The sequence below is a fragment of the Eupeodes corollae genome, chromosome 1, assembly GCF_945859685.1.
Source record: "Eupeodes corollae chromosome 1, idEupCoro1.1, whole genome shotgun sequence".
Lineage (NCBI taxonomy): Eukaryota > Metazoa > Arthropoda > Insecta > Diptera > Syrphidae > Eupeodes > Eupeodes corollae.
The window spans coordinates 131358040-131371888 of record NC_079147.1 but is presented as its reverse complement, the minus strand read 5'-3'; the positions used below and the strand labels follow the sequence as shown (position 1 = coordinate 131371888).

The 13849-nt window shown below is 36.5% G+C and overlaps 3 protein-coding genes across 3 annotated transcripts; 2 read left to right on the top strand and 1 right to left on the bottom strand.

Moving 5' to 3' along the window:
• The first annotated feature begins 890 nt into the window (after positions 1-890).
• Positions 891-2647, top strand: LOC129939943 (putative nuclease HARBI1). The gene is made up of 4 exons (XM_056048136.1): positions 891-1469; positions 1524-1962; positions 2035-2179; positions 2228-2647. Exons 1-4 carry the CDS (start codon positions 1303-1305, stop codon positions 2611-2613), a joined length of 1137 nt encoding a protein of 378 aa, XP_055904111.1. The 5' UTR covers positions 891-1302; the 3' UTR covers positions 2614-2647.
• Positions 2648-2745: 98 nt separating this feature from the next.
• Positions 2746-3866, bottom strand: LOC129944691 (uncharacterized). The gene is made up of 3 exons (XM_056054308.1): positions 3840-3866; positions 3442-3630; positions 2746-3366 (listed from the first exon to the last, which is right to left on the bottom strand). The coding sequence occupies exons 1-3, from the start codon at positions 3864-3866 to the stop codon at positions 2746-2748; spliced, it is 837 nt and encodes a 278-aa protein (XP_055910283.1).
• Positions 3867-7137: 3271 nt separating this feature from the next.
• On the top strand, positions 7138-10604 carry LOC129944684 (uncharacterized). The gene is made up of 2 exons (XM_056054294.1): positions 7138-8960; positions 9080-10604. The coding sequence occupies exons 1-2, from the start codon at positions 7138-7140 to the stop codon at positions 10602-10604; spliced, it is 3348 nt and encodes a 1115-aa protein (XP_055910269.1).
• Positions 10605-13849: the final 3245 nt, after the last annotated feature.

The following is a 13849-nucleotide window of genomic DNA, read 5'->3' as shown; positions in this document are numbered from 1 at the left end:
TTAATAACATTCTTACTTTTCTTCTTTTTTCCAATGGCGTGAAAAGCTTACAGTACCTATGTTATGTTTCAGTAATTTGTGTAAGTGCCTGGTAGCTCTATTCAGAAATAACATATTTATTTGGAAAATGACTATTACATTTTTGACTATCACGTAACGTAAAGCAATTTCGCTCTACTTTTGCGCTCCTTACTTCACAGCAGAATGAAATAGAACTTAATTCGCACAAGATCAATTGCTTCTCTGCACAATTTTCTTCTGCCAAATTATTCTGAAGTTTTAGTTTCAAGACACAAATTTGAACTAAATTTCAGCTCGAGCTGTTGAACAAGGCTCAGGCCGGATCCTTGTTGTGGCAACGATGACGAGTCATCGGTCAGGCCGACAAAGTAAATAGAAATGTGTACTTAATTTTTACATAATTGGTTCAGCTTTGGAATTCTGTGGAATGTTCTCAATTCCCTTTTTCTAGGTTTTCGAGTTTTGTTAAAAAAGTTATTAGCTGAATTTTTCTAAAAAAAATAACTAAAAATTACCAACATTTTTAATATGTTAAAATAGTTTGATTTCAAAATCTTGATTCAAAAAATGTTTGCTAACGATAAAATTCATTAATGATACAAAGGCCTCAGTCATATGACATTTAAATGTAGTCCTCAAGATCTTCCTCCAAGTGAAAATGATTTCATACTACCACAACGTGGAATATTGAAGGAAAGAACCTGTACAACAAAGTTAAGAGTTGCATTTGTTGGATCATCAAAACCAGTCAACTGGAGTTCTCTTAATGAAGAGCTTCTTCCCGGTCCATTGTTAAAAAACGGTTTAAATTATTTAAGGAAATTTAGCACAGAATGAAATCATTTTGATGTCAATCTGCCCTAGCGAGGTTTCCGTCGGAACGGAAATTTTTGTATAACGCATACTTCGTCGGAGGTTCAAATTACATTCGAGGTATCCTTCATCGGAAAATAATACTAAACAATACAACGACGCATTGATTTGATGTGCGTCAGATTAAAGATTCTCATAGAGATCGACAAAATATCGAAAAGTCGATATCGTTTCCGATATTTGTATTTATGAAAACCAAAAGTACTTAAACTTATGATATCCTGTTATTGAGGGATACATTTCCTAGTATATGACATGGAAGTGTATCAATGTGCCGGAGAATTATACGTTGGAGCTAATTAAAAAAAAAATTGCACCGGCATTTACATTTGAAAAAAATATCGAATCGGTAAATATCGATATACTTTTGAAATCGCCAACTCTATTTTAAATCAGAACAGATGTTTAATGTTGTCAAAAAGTGTAAACAAAATTTCATCTTATCAAACAAATACAAATATGGATAGTGTCGCTTTATTTTTGGAAGCTGAATCTAGGGAATTAAGGGCACAGAATCAGGAAAAAAGGAGGATATTAAGGAACAATAGTAAAATAAAAGATCTATCTAATGCAGCGTAAGTTGCGTTATCTAAGATCTAATTTCTTAAAAAATAACAATTTACTTACAGATTTAAAAAAAACTATCGCCTCAATAAGCCTGCATACGAGTATGTCTTTGAACAAATTAAAGATAAATTTAAAGATGATCATCGCTCTGATGCTGTGAATCCAGAACATAAGCTAGCAGCATGCTTAAGGTTCTTCGCTGAGGGAAACTACCAACATGGAGTAGGGAAAGATTTCCAATCTGCTATTGGCCAAACAACTTTTTCGAGTATCCTCAAGGAAACACTGGATATAATGGAACATACTTTATGCAAGAACTGGATATCGTTAAAGATGTCCGAAGAAGAAATCCAGCGGTCCAAAACGGATTTTTTTGAAAGGACAGGCTTCCCGGGAGTCATTGGCTGTGTGGATGGCACTCATGTTCAAATAGTTGCCCCCATAGAAAATAAGCATCTGTTTCTAAACCGCAAGGGACATTTCAGCCTCAACGTTATGATTGTAATAATCTCAAGCTAAAATAAAATTATAGGTACATACATACTCTTATTCATTTCTTTTGTTTGGTTTTAGATTTGCGACTTTAAAATGAAGATAAGAGCTGTAAATGCTAATTATCAAGGAGCCAATCACGACTCTCACGTCTGGGCTTTGAGTCCAGAACGTCGTTTTTTTGAACGAAGCTTCTTAAGTGGTACAAGAGGAAGTTGGTTGCTAGGTGCGTATAACAACCATATTGTTCAAATTTAAATTTCAATTTATTTAGGTGATTCGGGCTATGCATTAGAACCGTGGCTAATGACACCGTACCGAACCCCCAGAACACATAGCGTTGAAAGCTGCTTCAATAAATCTCATAAAAGTGCAAGAAATATAGTTGAACGAACTATAGGCTTATTAAAAAACAGGTTCCGGTGCTTATTAGGTGCTCGACAACTGCACTACGACCCATTAAAAGCCGCACAAATTGTTAATGTGTGCTGCTGCTTACACAACATATGTCTGTACTTCGATAGTGATTACGGTAACATAGAAATTATGGATGGTATAGAAGCAGAAGGGGATCAGGCACCCAACCAAGGTCCACCAACCTGCCTTCGCAACCAGGCAGCTGTAATTAGAAATGAAATTGCTACACAATTCTTTCAATAAATTTATTACAAACATAAAAAAAAACAAAACTTAATAATTCATGTACATATAAAAAAAATGACTATAGCCTCCTTGGCGTTTATGATTTTATGGATTGAGATCTGGATCTTAGTAAAGTTTTATGAAATGGAATCATTGCAACATGACATTAGTTCTTGAAATCTCAATTTCAAGAATTTTGGCCTTGATTTCAAGTTTGCTCATTGCAATTTTTCGCATCTCAGCGTTATGAAATTGCATCTCTTTAAACTTTTTTTTTTCTATTTCACCCGTATATTCCACCGATCTATACACCCTTTTGAGATGTACTGCTGAGTCTTGCAAGGTTTTAGCTGTGTCCCGCAAGATATTTGTGGTGTCCTGCAATGCTTTTGTTGCGGCCTGAAGGGAAGTTTTCATATGGTCGTAATAAGACGACTGATTTTCGACCTGCTTCCTAAGAAGTTGAATAGACGACAGAGTCTTTTGTCGGCAGTTCGAGTTAGAGTTTCTATCACCTTCGATGTTCTCTGCATCTGCTGCAGTTGTGTTTGGTGATGATGGTTCACTGGCTGCTTGTTCATTATCATTACCTGTTCCAAACGATTTTGCTCCAATGCCATTAACAGAATCGTTGGAATTTATCAAGGCTATGACAGCATCCTCCAATGGTGTGAACGATTTCTGTTTATGGGGACCACCACCTGTGCCCGTGATCTCCTTTTTATTTGCCGCCAACTTTTTTTTTATGTACGTCTTATGGTCGCTCCAAATCTTTTAAAAAAACACAACGTACGTAAGTATGTATATATAGTTTAATCATGCACACCGATCAAATCATGAACAAACCTTTTTCCAACCAGCTACATCTCGTTGACGTCCTTCCAGTTGGTTGAGTTTGTCAGCAACCTCTTCCCAAAATGCAGCAACATCTTCTGTGGACCTTTTCGTGTAATTTCTTGCTATATCGGGTTTTTCTTGCATTAAATTAACCAAATGCTCGATTTGTTTGGTTGTTGTTTTTCGTTTCCTCGTGGCCTAAAAACAACAAATTCAAGCAATAATTACAAAATTATTTTGTTAAAATGTTTATTTTTTTTGAATTTCTTACATTTTGTTTATAATTTGAACAATTCGGAAAAAAATCCGCAAACAATTTCTGGCGGAGGATATTGGAAAAATAAATTTAAGAGCTGTCAAAATGTCACTCAAAAAAAGCACTGGATCGCACTGCAAGGCACTCTAACGCAAAACGCCGGTCTGCGTTTCATCATGTCGGACAAATGTTCCGAACACCTGTCTGAAAGAATACCTCGAAGCAAAAATCCTACGATTCGTAGAAAATCGGAAAACTTTCCGCTCCGACGGATACCTCGCTAGGGCAGAATGTTTTTGATAATTGAAAAGATATTTGAGTCTAGAATCAATTTTTACCAAGTTTTAAGAACAAGTTTTCTAGTTTTTGTAAAAAACTGTGTTCGACCTCTTCCAAAATTTAACTGAATGTTAAAAACTTTATTTTTTAGAAGATGAAATTAGTTTGAAGTTAATATCTGGTATTTTTAAAGAGGTATTTAAGTCGAACATCAACTTTTAGCACTGAGACATGGTCGACGAAAAATGCTTTTCGAACGTACGGACACACACACAATTCTCTAAAAATCTTTTATATAGATTCTAGGGATCTTGTAAAGTCGAGAAATGCCAAAATGTTTAATTCGACAATTTGAATCAATTACAATAGTAAGTTCCTGTGGGAAGTTAAAAATGTACCACTTTCCACATAATAAGATCTTTTGCCTTGTGATCATTCTTTCTCAAATTTCACATCAACAAAAACGAAAAAATCGCATGATGGTTTTGTGAATCCCATGGCATAATACTAAAACAATTAACTATAAAATAGTCTTTGGTACAAAATTTTCAACGATTTAGTAAAATTGTTGGCAATACTGCCACCACATCAAAAACGCCACCAAGCAGCGAACTTTTGAACCTCCAGCTGATATGAGGAAAAGCGACAAAACTTACCAGAGAAAGAAGGAAAATACAAAAATTGGTCCAACGATCTTTTTTTTCGATTTGATTCTTTTTGTTCGACGAGACCACATGAGCGGAAGAAAATACGAAATTTAAAGTCTTCGTTTTTTGTATTTTTTCTAAGTTAAATAAATAAGTTAAAGGTACAATTGCGAGTTCTATTATTTGTGCTAATTTATGGAATAGATTTTCAACATTTCTTTAAATTTCCTTAAATTCGTCGAAAATCTTAATTAAACGCCGAACAATCGAGAATCAATTTTAAAATGAGCAAAGAAAAAAATCACTTTGAAGGCCATTCCTGTAAGTTATGCGATCAAAAAGATTGCATGGAAATGGTACAATGCGATAAATGCGGTAAGTGGTATCATTTCACATGTGTAAAGGTGACTTCAGAGATCGAGAAGGAGGACTGGATATGTCAAGAATGTTTCAACAATCATGATGAGGACGGCAAATCCATAAGATCTAAGGCTCAAACGAAGGGATCATCATCCAAATGTTCAAGACGACATCACCATAATTTGGCACTTCAACGACTGGAAGAAGAAAAAGAACTGTCAGACAAGAGAGAGAAAGAAGCGCATCAACGTCAAGCAAAGTTAGATAAAGAATATCTAGATAAACGTTTCGAACTCTTAATGAATTTCAGCAGCGAGTCAGAGGCAGAAGATGACGCTGTAGAAACACAGATAATGGCAAAAGAACGTGTTACTGATTGGTTGGAAAAAGAACCAAAAGCTGCAAATGAAAAGCAAAACGACAAAGGGGTAATGAAATTGCCACAACCTGCGCGTACTGCAACTCAACTGAGCATGGAATTCCACCACGAAGTAATCAAATGTCAGAAGCCACAACCTCTGCAAACATCGCTCGCGAACTCAAACCAGAATAGTGGAGATTATAATGCCGGCCGTTCTTACGAACAATGGCATAACAACGAATCTCAACGTCAACATCTGAGACAACGAGAAAACAATCATCTCAATCCTTCAGGGAGTCACTATTTTGAACCAAATCTTCCAACTGCCTACCAACTTGCCGCCAGACAATCACTTCCAAATGAACTACCTATATTCACTGAACGTTCTGAAGAATGGCCCATCTTTATCACCATGTTCGAAGGCACAACGCTCTCATGCGGTTTCAATCAAGTTGAAAATCTTTTGCGTTTGCAAAAATGCCTGAAAGGCAACGCATATGAAGCCGTCCGCAGTAGACTGACACAACCAAAAAATGTTCCTAGAATAATCGAGACCCTCAAGGAGATTTATGGCAGACCCGAAGTAGTTTTAGACTCACTCATAATAAGAGTGCAGAATGAGCCAGCCCCAAGAGCCGATAAACTGGAGTCTATCATCCCATTTGCCTTAGCTGTCGATAACATATGTTCAACAATGGAAGCCTGTGACATGTTCGATCATTTGTACAACCCATCAGTGTTGCGTGCCCTCGTCGAGAAACTCCCACCCACAATAAAACTACAATGGGCATCACATATGGAATCTCTACGCGATGTTAATCTCATCACATTTGGTGACTGGCTAACAAAACTCTCCAGAACTATAAACCGCGTCACATTCACAAGTCCTAATGTAAATACCAAGGCAGAAAGACGGGGTAAAAAAGGTCATGTCAACATACACAACGAAGAGAAGTCGCAGAAAATAAAAACTTGTCGTATATGCCAACAGCAATGTAACAAAATTGAAAGCTGCCAACAATTTAACACCATGACTCTGAATGAGAAGTGGAATGCTGTGAAACAAAACAACCTTTGCAGAACGTGCTTGCATTTCCACCCGAAATCAAGATGCTCAGTGAACTCTAAATGCGGAGTCAACGGCTGCTATTTCCGCCACTCTAAGCTACTTCACAACCCAAAGAACGATGCATCCTCAGTCGCACAATGCAATGCTCATCAAAACAAGGCAACTTCAGTTCTGTTCCGCGTCCTTCCAATCATTATCCATGGGCAAAATGGCAAAGTCAAAGTGTATGCCTTTCTTGACGAAGGGTCTTCGCTTTCATTGATGGATGACGCACTCCAGAAAGAATTAGGAATCCATGGACAAGCAGATCCACTTTGCCTCAAATGGACTGGCAATACGCACCGTATGGAAAAGGACTCAAAGATCGTATCCTTGAGTGTGTCTGGGATGAACAGCACGAAGAAATATCGTTTAAATAACATCCATACTGTAAAGTCGCTTGACCTACCAGTTCAGACAATCTGCATGGACAACTTGGTAAAACGTTATCCGTATTTGAAAGGAATCCCGATCGAACCTTATGAGCAGGCAACACCTAGGATCTTAATTGGCCTCGACAATGCCAACTTAGGATTACCACTGAAATTCAAGGATGGTGGGCGCAACGACCCACTGGCTACGAAGACTCGTCTGGGCTGGGTTGTCTAAACTGCCACCAAAGGTCGACAATCACACCCATGAGAGCTTCCACCATTGCGAATGTGAACAAAGCACAAACATCAAACTCAGCGATATGCTCAAAGATTTCTTTTCATTGGAGAGTCTTGGAATAGTTCCAGTTCAACCTCAAACAACAATGTCAAATGAAGACAAACGAGCCCTTCATATCCTGGAGTCAGAAACCAAACGTGTGAACAACCACTTCGAAACATCGTTGCTCTGGAAGTACGATCACGTGCAACTTCCCAATAGTCGGCCAATGGCAATTCGTCGATTTGAATGCCTACAAAAGAAATTAAGACGTGAACCGTCATTGAGAGAGAATTTAAAACACCAAATTAACGACTACCTTTCTAAAGGATACATTCGGAAGCTGACCCCAGAAGAACTACACGAAGATCATTCCCGCATTTGGTATCTGCCTATCTTCCCAGTCACGAACCCTAACAAACCGGGAAAGATAAGGCTAGTCTGGGACGCGGCAGCCCAGGTTAACGGAGTTTCGTTGAACTCGGTTCTACTCAAAGGACCTGACCAGTTGACTTCATTGATGGGAGTCCTCTACCGCTTCAGAGAAGGAAAATTTGCCATATGTGGTGATATTCGTGAGATATATCATCAAGTTCTCATCAGAAATGAAGACCAACATGCCCAACGATTCTTGTGGTCCCAAGACGATTCCCAATACGAGCCAGATACTTATGTCATGCAGGTAATGACATTTGGTGCAACATGCTCTCCTTCCTCTGCACAGTACGTAAAGAATAAGAACGCTTTAGAGTTCCAAGAAGCTTATCCGAGAGCTGTAAGATGCATCACAACAAATCATTATGTTGAGGACTTGCTCGAAAGTGTTGATACGGAGGCCGAAGCACTTCAATTGGCAACTGATGTTTCGATGATTCATAAACACGGTGGCTTCGAAATCGGCAAATGGATTTCCAACTCATCCAAAGTCTTAACGCAACTAGGAGAAAGTTCAACGACGAGCCAACGAAATCTCAACATAAGCGACGCTGAAACAGCCAAGGTACTAGGTTTGTGGTGGTGCACTTCCACAGACTCTTTCAAGTTCATATTAAATCCAATCAACAATGGCATGCTGCAGACGAACCGCAGGCCGACAAAGAGGGAAGTGCTCCGTGTACTAATGTCAATCTTCGACCCATTAGGATTGATAGCAAATTACACGATCTACTTGAAGATACTGCTGCAAGACATTTGGAGAACACCAGTTGAATGGGATGAACCCATAGGCGATGAACACTTCACGCGTTGGCTACGATGGATCAAGCTTCTGAAACAAATTGAAATTATTTCCATTCCTAGATGCTACTTGGACAAACTAAAATTTGACGATGATAGTGAAACTCAATTGCATATATTTGTCGATGCAAGTGACAAAGCGTATGCCGCCGTTGCTTACATCAGGGTGAGCTCAGGAGGCAAAGTCGAATGCAGATTGGTAGGAGCAAAGTCACGAGTGGCACCACTGAAGTTGGTTTCAATTCCTCGACTCGAACTAGAAGCGGCGAGACTTGGATGTCGTTTTTCCGAGTTCATAAAAGAAACCCATTCTAACAAATTATCACGTTCGTACTTCTGGACAGATTCACGCACCGTCTTATGTTGGATACGTTCAGATCATCGTCGCTATCGCCAATTTGTTGCCTTTCGTGTGGGAGAAATAGTTGAAAATACGAACATCAATGATTGGAGATACATACCAACTAAAGTGAACGTTGCAGATGAATGTACTAAATGGCAAAAAACTCCAACATTCGAATCATCCAGTCGGTGGTACATTGGCCCTTCGTTTTTAAAACATCCAGAAGAAGACTGGCCAGATGACATCCCAAAGACTATCACAACAGATGAAGAAGTCAAGAGTAATCTGTTCATCGACAAATATAAATATAGATCTGAATGCATCATAAACGTCAAACGATTTTCAAAATGGAAACGCCTACTACGATCTCAGGTATATATGTTTTCAGATTTATTTTTAATTGCAGGTCGAAAAGAAACAAAGTGCCAAAACGTTTGGGAATAATTTCGAAAGATGAGTACCAAGAAGCTGAAAACTATCTTTATCGCCAAGCACAACTGGAATCATATGCCAAAGAAGTAAGAATTCTCGAGGCCAAAGACAACTTACCATATAAAGAGGGAAAAGGGCTTGATGCAAGTAGCAACATTTATACTCTTTCACCGTATTTAGACAACGACAAGATCCTTCGCGTTCGTGGACGAATTGATGCTGCTGTTGGGGTATCACTAGGCATGAAAAGACCGATTCTTCTCGATAGACAGACTTACCTCACCGGTCTTATTATTCAACACTATCATGAGCAATATCATCATTTGAATAATGAGACAGTAATAAATGAGTTACGCCAAAGGTTCTGGATACCAAATATACGTGTCGCTGTTAAACATGCAATCAAAAACTGCCAGATGTGCAAGATTAAGAAAGCAGTTCCACAAGCACCGATAATGGGAGATCTTCCAGCAGCAAGGCTCTCAACATTCTCTCGGCCTTTTTCATTTTCCGGAATCGACTATTTTGGCCCAATGACAGTTGCAATCGGAAGACGAACTGAGAAACGCTGGGGTGTGATTATCACTTGCCTAACAACACGAGCCATCCACATCGAACTGGCAAACAGTCTCTCGTCTGATTCTTGCATATTGGCCATAAAGCGTTTCACAGCTAGACGTGGAATTCCATTAGAATTCTTCAGCGATAATGGCACTAATTTCCACGGAGCTGACCGTGAACTTCAGCAAGCGGCAAGTATATCACAGAGCCTGGCTGCAGAATTTACCTGTTCTACCAAAAAATGGACTTTCATTCCCCCATCATCGCCTCACATGGGAGGAAGTTGGGAGAGAATGGTTCGAGCAACAAAAACTGTGCTGAAACAAGTTATGCTAACACGCTATCCATCTGATGAACTTTTACATAGAATGATGATCGAAGTTGAACGAATCATTAATTGCCATCCGTTGACATACGTTCCAGTAGAAACTGACAATTATGAGGCGTTAACACTAAACCATTTCCTTCTTGGATCATCCGATGGAAGCAAAGTTGACAGTATACCAACTGAAGAAGGAATACTCTTGCGAAAAAATTGGATGAAAGTACAGCAATATGCCAATATCTTCTGGAAGCGATGGATCAATGAGTACCTTCCTACTCTCACCCGCAGGACTAAATGGCATGCACCAACAAAACCCATTGAGAAGGGAGATATTGTTATCGTCGTAGATGATTCTAACCCGAGAAATCTGTGGCCGAAAGGACGAATACTGGACACAGTCATCAGCAAGAATAGTGGACAAGTCCGACAAGTTACCGTACAGACAAATTCTGGAATCTACGTTCGCCCAGCAGTTAAAATAGCCGTTCTTGATGTTTTTAAGGATGGTAAGCCAACGAAGGACGTCGTCGTACCGGAGGGGAGTGTTGGCAATACTGCCACCACATCAAAAACGCCACCAAGCAGAGAACTTTTGAACCTCCAGCTGATATGAGGAAAAGCGACAAAACTTACCAGAGAAAGAAGGAAAATACAAAAATTGGTCCAACGATCTTTTTTTTTCGATTTGATTCTTTTTGTTCGACGAGACCACATGAGCGGAAGAAAATACGAAATTTAAAGTCTTCGTTTTTTGTATTTTTTCTAAGTTAAATAAATAAGTTAAAGGTACAATTGCGAGTTCTATTATTTTTGCTAATTTATGGAATAGATTTTCAACAAAAATGTTAAAGCCATTTTTAGTCAATTACTAACTTAAAAAATGATTAAATTTTCTTTAAACAATTTTAATATCCTACTATCACTTAAAATATTTGCTAAAATTAAAATCACAGAATGGCTATGACGTCTGTAGAATTATTTTTATATGAGTTAATGGAATGGTGTTTTCTAATTGGGAATTCCAAATAATAGGTCCGTTTAAGCGTTTTTGCTTTGTTTACTTTCATAAACTGTCATTTCTTTGACATGTTTAGATGCTAGTAAGTTGTTAAACCATAAAGCATTTTGCAAATGAGCTACGAACTGCGAACTGTGGATGTTCGCATATTTTGACTTTTCTTTCGCATGAGTTTATTTCTATTCGCAGACAGCGACGAATTGTCAATTTATAATTGCTCTTTTCAACAAACAAAACAAGAGTGGTATACATTTGAGGTTAAGTTGAGCGCAAACAATTTATTCGTTGCAGTGTGGATGGTATGTGGAACGCGAATAGAGTTTGACAATTGGTAGCAATCACACGGCAATTCGTTACTACCAAATTGATTTTACAAAATTGTCTTGTTTTACGAAACAAAATGCAAATTTTATTATGTCAATTGGTTTCTTATAATTTAAATGTGTTTTTGTTTGAAATTGACTTTGTGAAATGTGTAAAATCACGTTTGTTTATTTGTTGTTTTCTCTCATGTGCATGGCCCTTAACAGTATGTTGTTTAAAATTTGGCGCCCTTGGGTTTCACGAATAGGCTAAGGTTGAGTCGCCATTTATTTCGTTTTTAAATCCTTAATTAAAACTCTTTAATTAGTTTTTAGAAATATTTATTATGTCACATAAAATGTACTCTTCAGTTGGTTTGTTTCACAAGATTCCAGTTAATCTTTTACTTCAACAATATAATATTGTATTTATATTTTCTAGCCTATTGTGTGTTTAAGATTATTTTTTTTTTAAATTAAGTTATTATTATTTTTGGTTTGTTAAGTGGTGAACTTAAAACTATTTAAATTATAATGATATTATTTTATGTTGGATATGTTTAGAACATTTTCTTTAATTCACATAAAAAGCAGTGTATAATTTTGTCTTAGTAATTATGTAATAATATTTATTATTGCAGAATGTTGAATTATTGTTTGTAACAAAAATGTATCAGTTTATTGGTTTCCATGTAACATACATAACTTAATAAAGTTATATTATATTAAAAAAGTTTTTAAATGTTATGCTTATAATTAAAATTTTACAAATTTAATATTGTTTTATATGTAAATTGTAAATTAGGATTTTTTAGTATTTATAATTAATTTTTGATCATTACTCTTTTATATTTTTGAATTATTTTAAAATTTTTTTAAACATAATTAATCACTACACAACTTAAATATTTATATAACAGCTGCTTCTTATTCTGTAACTTCATTTAACAAATATAACTATGTATATAATTTACAGAAAATATAATGTTTTTTTATTTCAATATATTATTTTTTAAATTTGTATAATGTATGTATTTGGTATAAGTTGTTAATATTTTGGATTTCAAGAATGTATTTTTTATTTGTAAATTTTGTTTATATATTTTGTTAAGACTTTTACATATATATTGTTTATGAAAGAGTTCTAGAGTTCAATATAATATTATTTTTAACTTATATGTTGTCTAAGTTAATAAAAAACAGAACAAAAAAGTAAAATTAAATTCAATAAATTTCACGTTATTGTATTAATCTTAAGGAGGATATTTTGAGCGTAATTAGTGATGTACTCAAATAGTTAAGGAATTAAAACTCTTTTTCAACTTAGTGGCGTGCTACGATGCAACATTAAGAAATGTTGGCCTTAAGGATAATTTGAACTTCTCAATTAGAAGCAAGTTCAAGTTAAAGGGAGCCTTTCAATTTTGACAAATATTAAGTAGGAGGAGGCATTTAGAATTATTTTATTTGATCATAATAACACTGGTCGACAAAATTATATATTCTGTTCTTAAAATGCTAATGAAACTAAAAGCGTGTTTTTAAGGTTAAGTTTAAACACAATATTAACAATAAATTGTATTATTATTTTTAAAGTACAAATATTTATCTTTTAAATTTTAGTATCTCAATTTTAAGTTAGTGGAATTAGTTTTCGTAATTTTTCATTTGTTATGAGATGATCTACTTCATTTGACTCCATCTGAAGTTTTGAATGCAATTCCTTTATGTTTTTGAATAGTTCGTTTAAGAGTTGATTTTTAGTGCTGATTAGGAATTCGAACGCCGATTTTTGCTATATTTGCTCAAACTCAGAAATACCCGTTTTGAACATCATTTTATTAATATATTCCAAAATTTTGATGATATAGGAATTCTTAATAAGATAAAACATTGATTTTACCCCAGCAGCGTCATTCGAACGTTAATGCATGGCAGGTGAAGACTTAAGTGTAGTCCCAGAAATAGCTGACCTGAGGTGTAGATGGCCGTTGCCGTTTAAAAGAATGACTATAGTAAAGGGTATAAACTACGTTGTTCAGTATTTGTTTAGCAGTCATAAATAGTGAATTTGTAAACATGGACAAATTTGGTCAACGTGATACAATACTTTCATTTGAAAGGCCTCAGTTCAACCAATATCAACGACTACAAACGTACAAATATTGGGTAGCAGAGTTTAAAAGGGGTCGTACGACCAGACAAGACGAGTATCGCAGTGGTCGATCAAATGAGGTTAAAATAAATATTAAATTGGGTGGCACTCAAGCCGTTGAGAACTAGGGCCTAGTGACTTACAACTCTCAGCCATTCATGTGTGCGAGTAATGTTGTTAGGAATGGAGGAGACCTACACTTTATATGCCGAATCCGAACGGCTAATTTGAGAAAGCACTTTTTCATGACAAGAATTTGTCAATTCCTCGCAAGAGGCAGTACCCGTGAAAAGACTAGATGGCATAGGCAGGGATCGAACCCAAGACCTCTGGCATGACAGTCCAACGCAGAGAGAAAAAACTAATCGAGAGAGCCAAATTTC

Excerpts from the sequence above, each read along its gene's own strand:
- LOC129939943 (XM_056048136.1), top strand. The coding sequence starts at position 1,303 with ATGTTGTCAAAAAGTGTAAACAAAATTTCATCTTATCAAACAAATACA. Across the intron at positions 1,470-1,523 it reads AAAGATCTATCTAATGCAGC|ATTTAAAAAAAACTATCGCC; the intron begins GTAAGTTGCGTT and ends ATTTACTTACAG. Across the intron at positions 2,180-2,227 it reads AAGAGGAAGTTGGTTGCTAG|GTGATTCGGGCTATGCATTA; the intron begins GTGCGTATAACA and ends CAATTTATTTAG.
- LOC129944691 (XM_056054308.1), bottom strand. The coding sequence starts at position 3,866 with ATGATGAAACGCAGACCGGCGTTTTGC. Across the intron at positions 3,631-3,839 it reads AACGCAGACCGGCGTTTTGC|GCCACGAGGAAACGAAAAAC; the intron begins GTTAGAGTGCCT and ends TGTTGTTTTTAG. Across the intron at positions 3,367-3,441 it reads ATGTAGCTGGTTGGAAAAAG|ATTTGGAGCGACCATAAGAC; the intron begins GTTTGTTCATGA and ends TTTTTTTAAAAG.
- LOC129944684 (XM_056054294.1), top strand. The coding sequence starts at position 7,138 with ATGCTCAAAGATTTCTTTTCATTGGAGAGTCTTGGAATAGTTCCAGTT. Across the intron at positions 8,961-9,079 it reads GAAGAAGTCAAGAGTAATCT|GTCGAAAAGAAACAAAGTGC; the intron begins GTTCATCGACAA and ends TTTTAATTGCAG.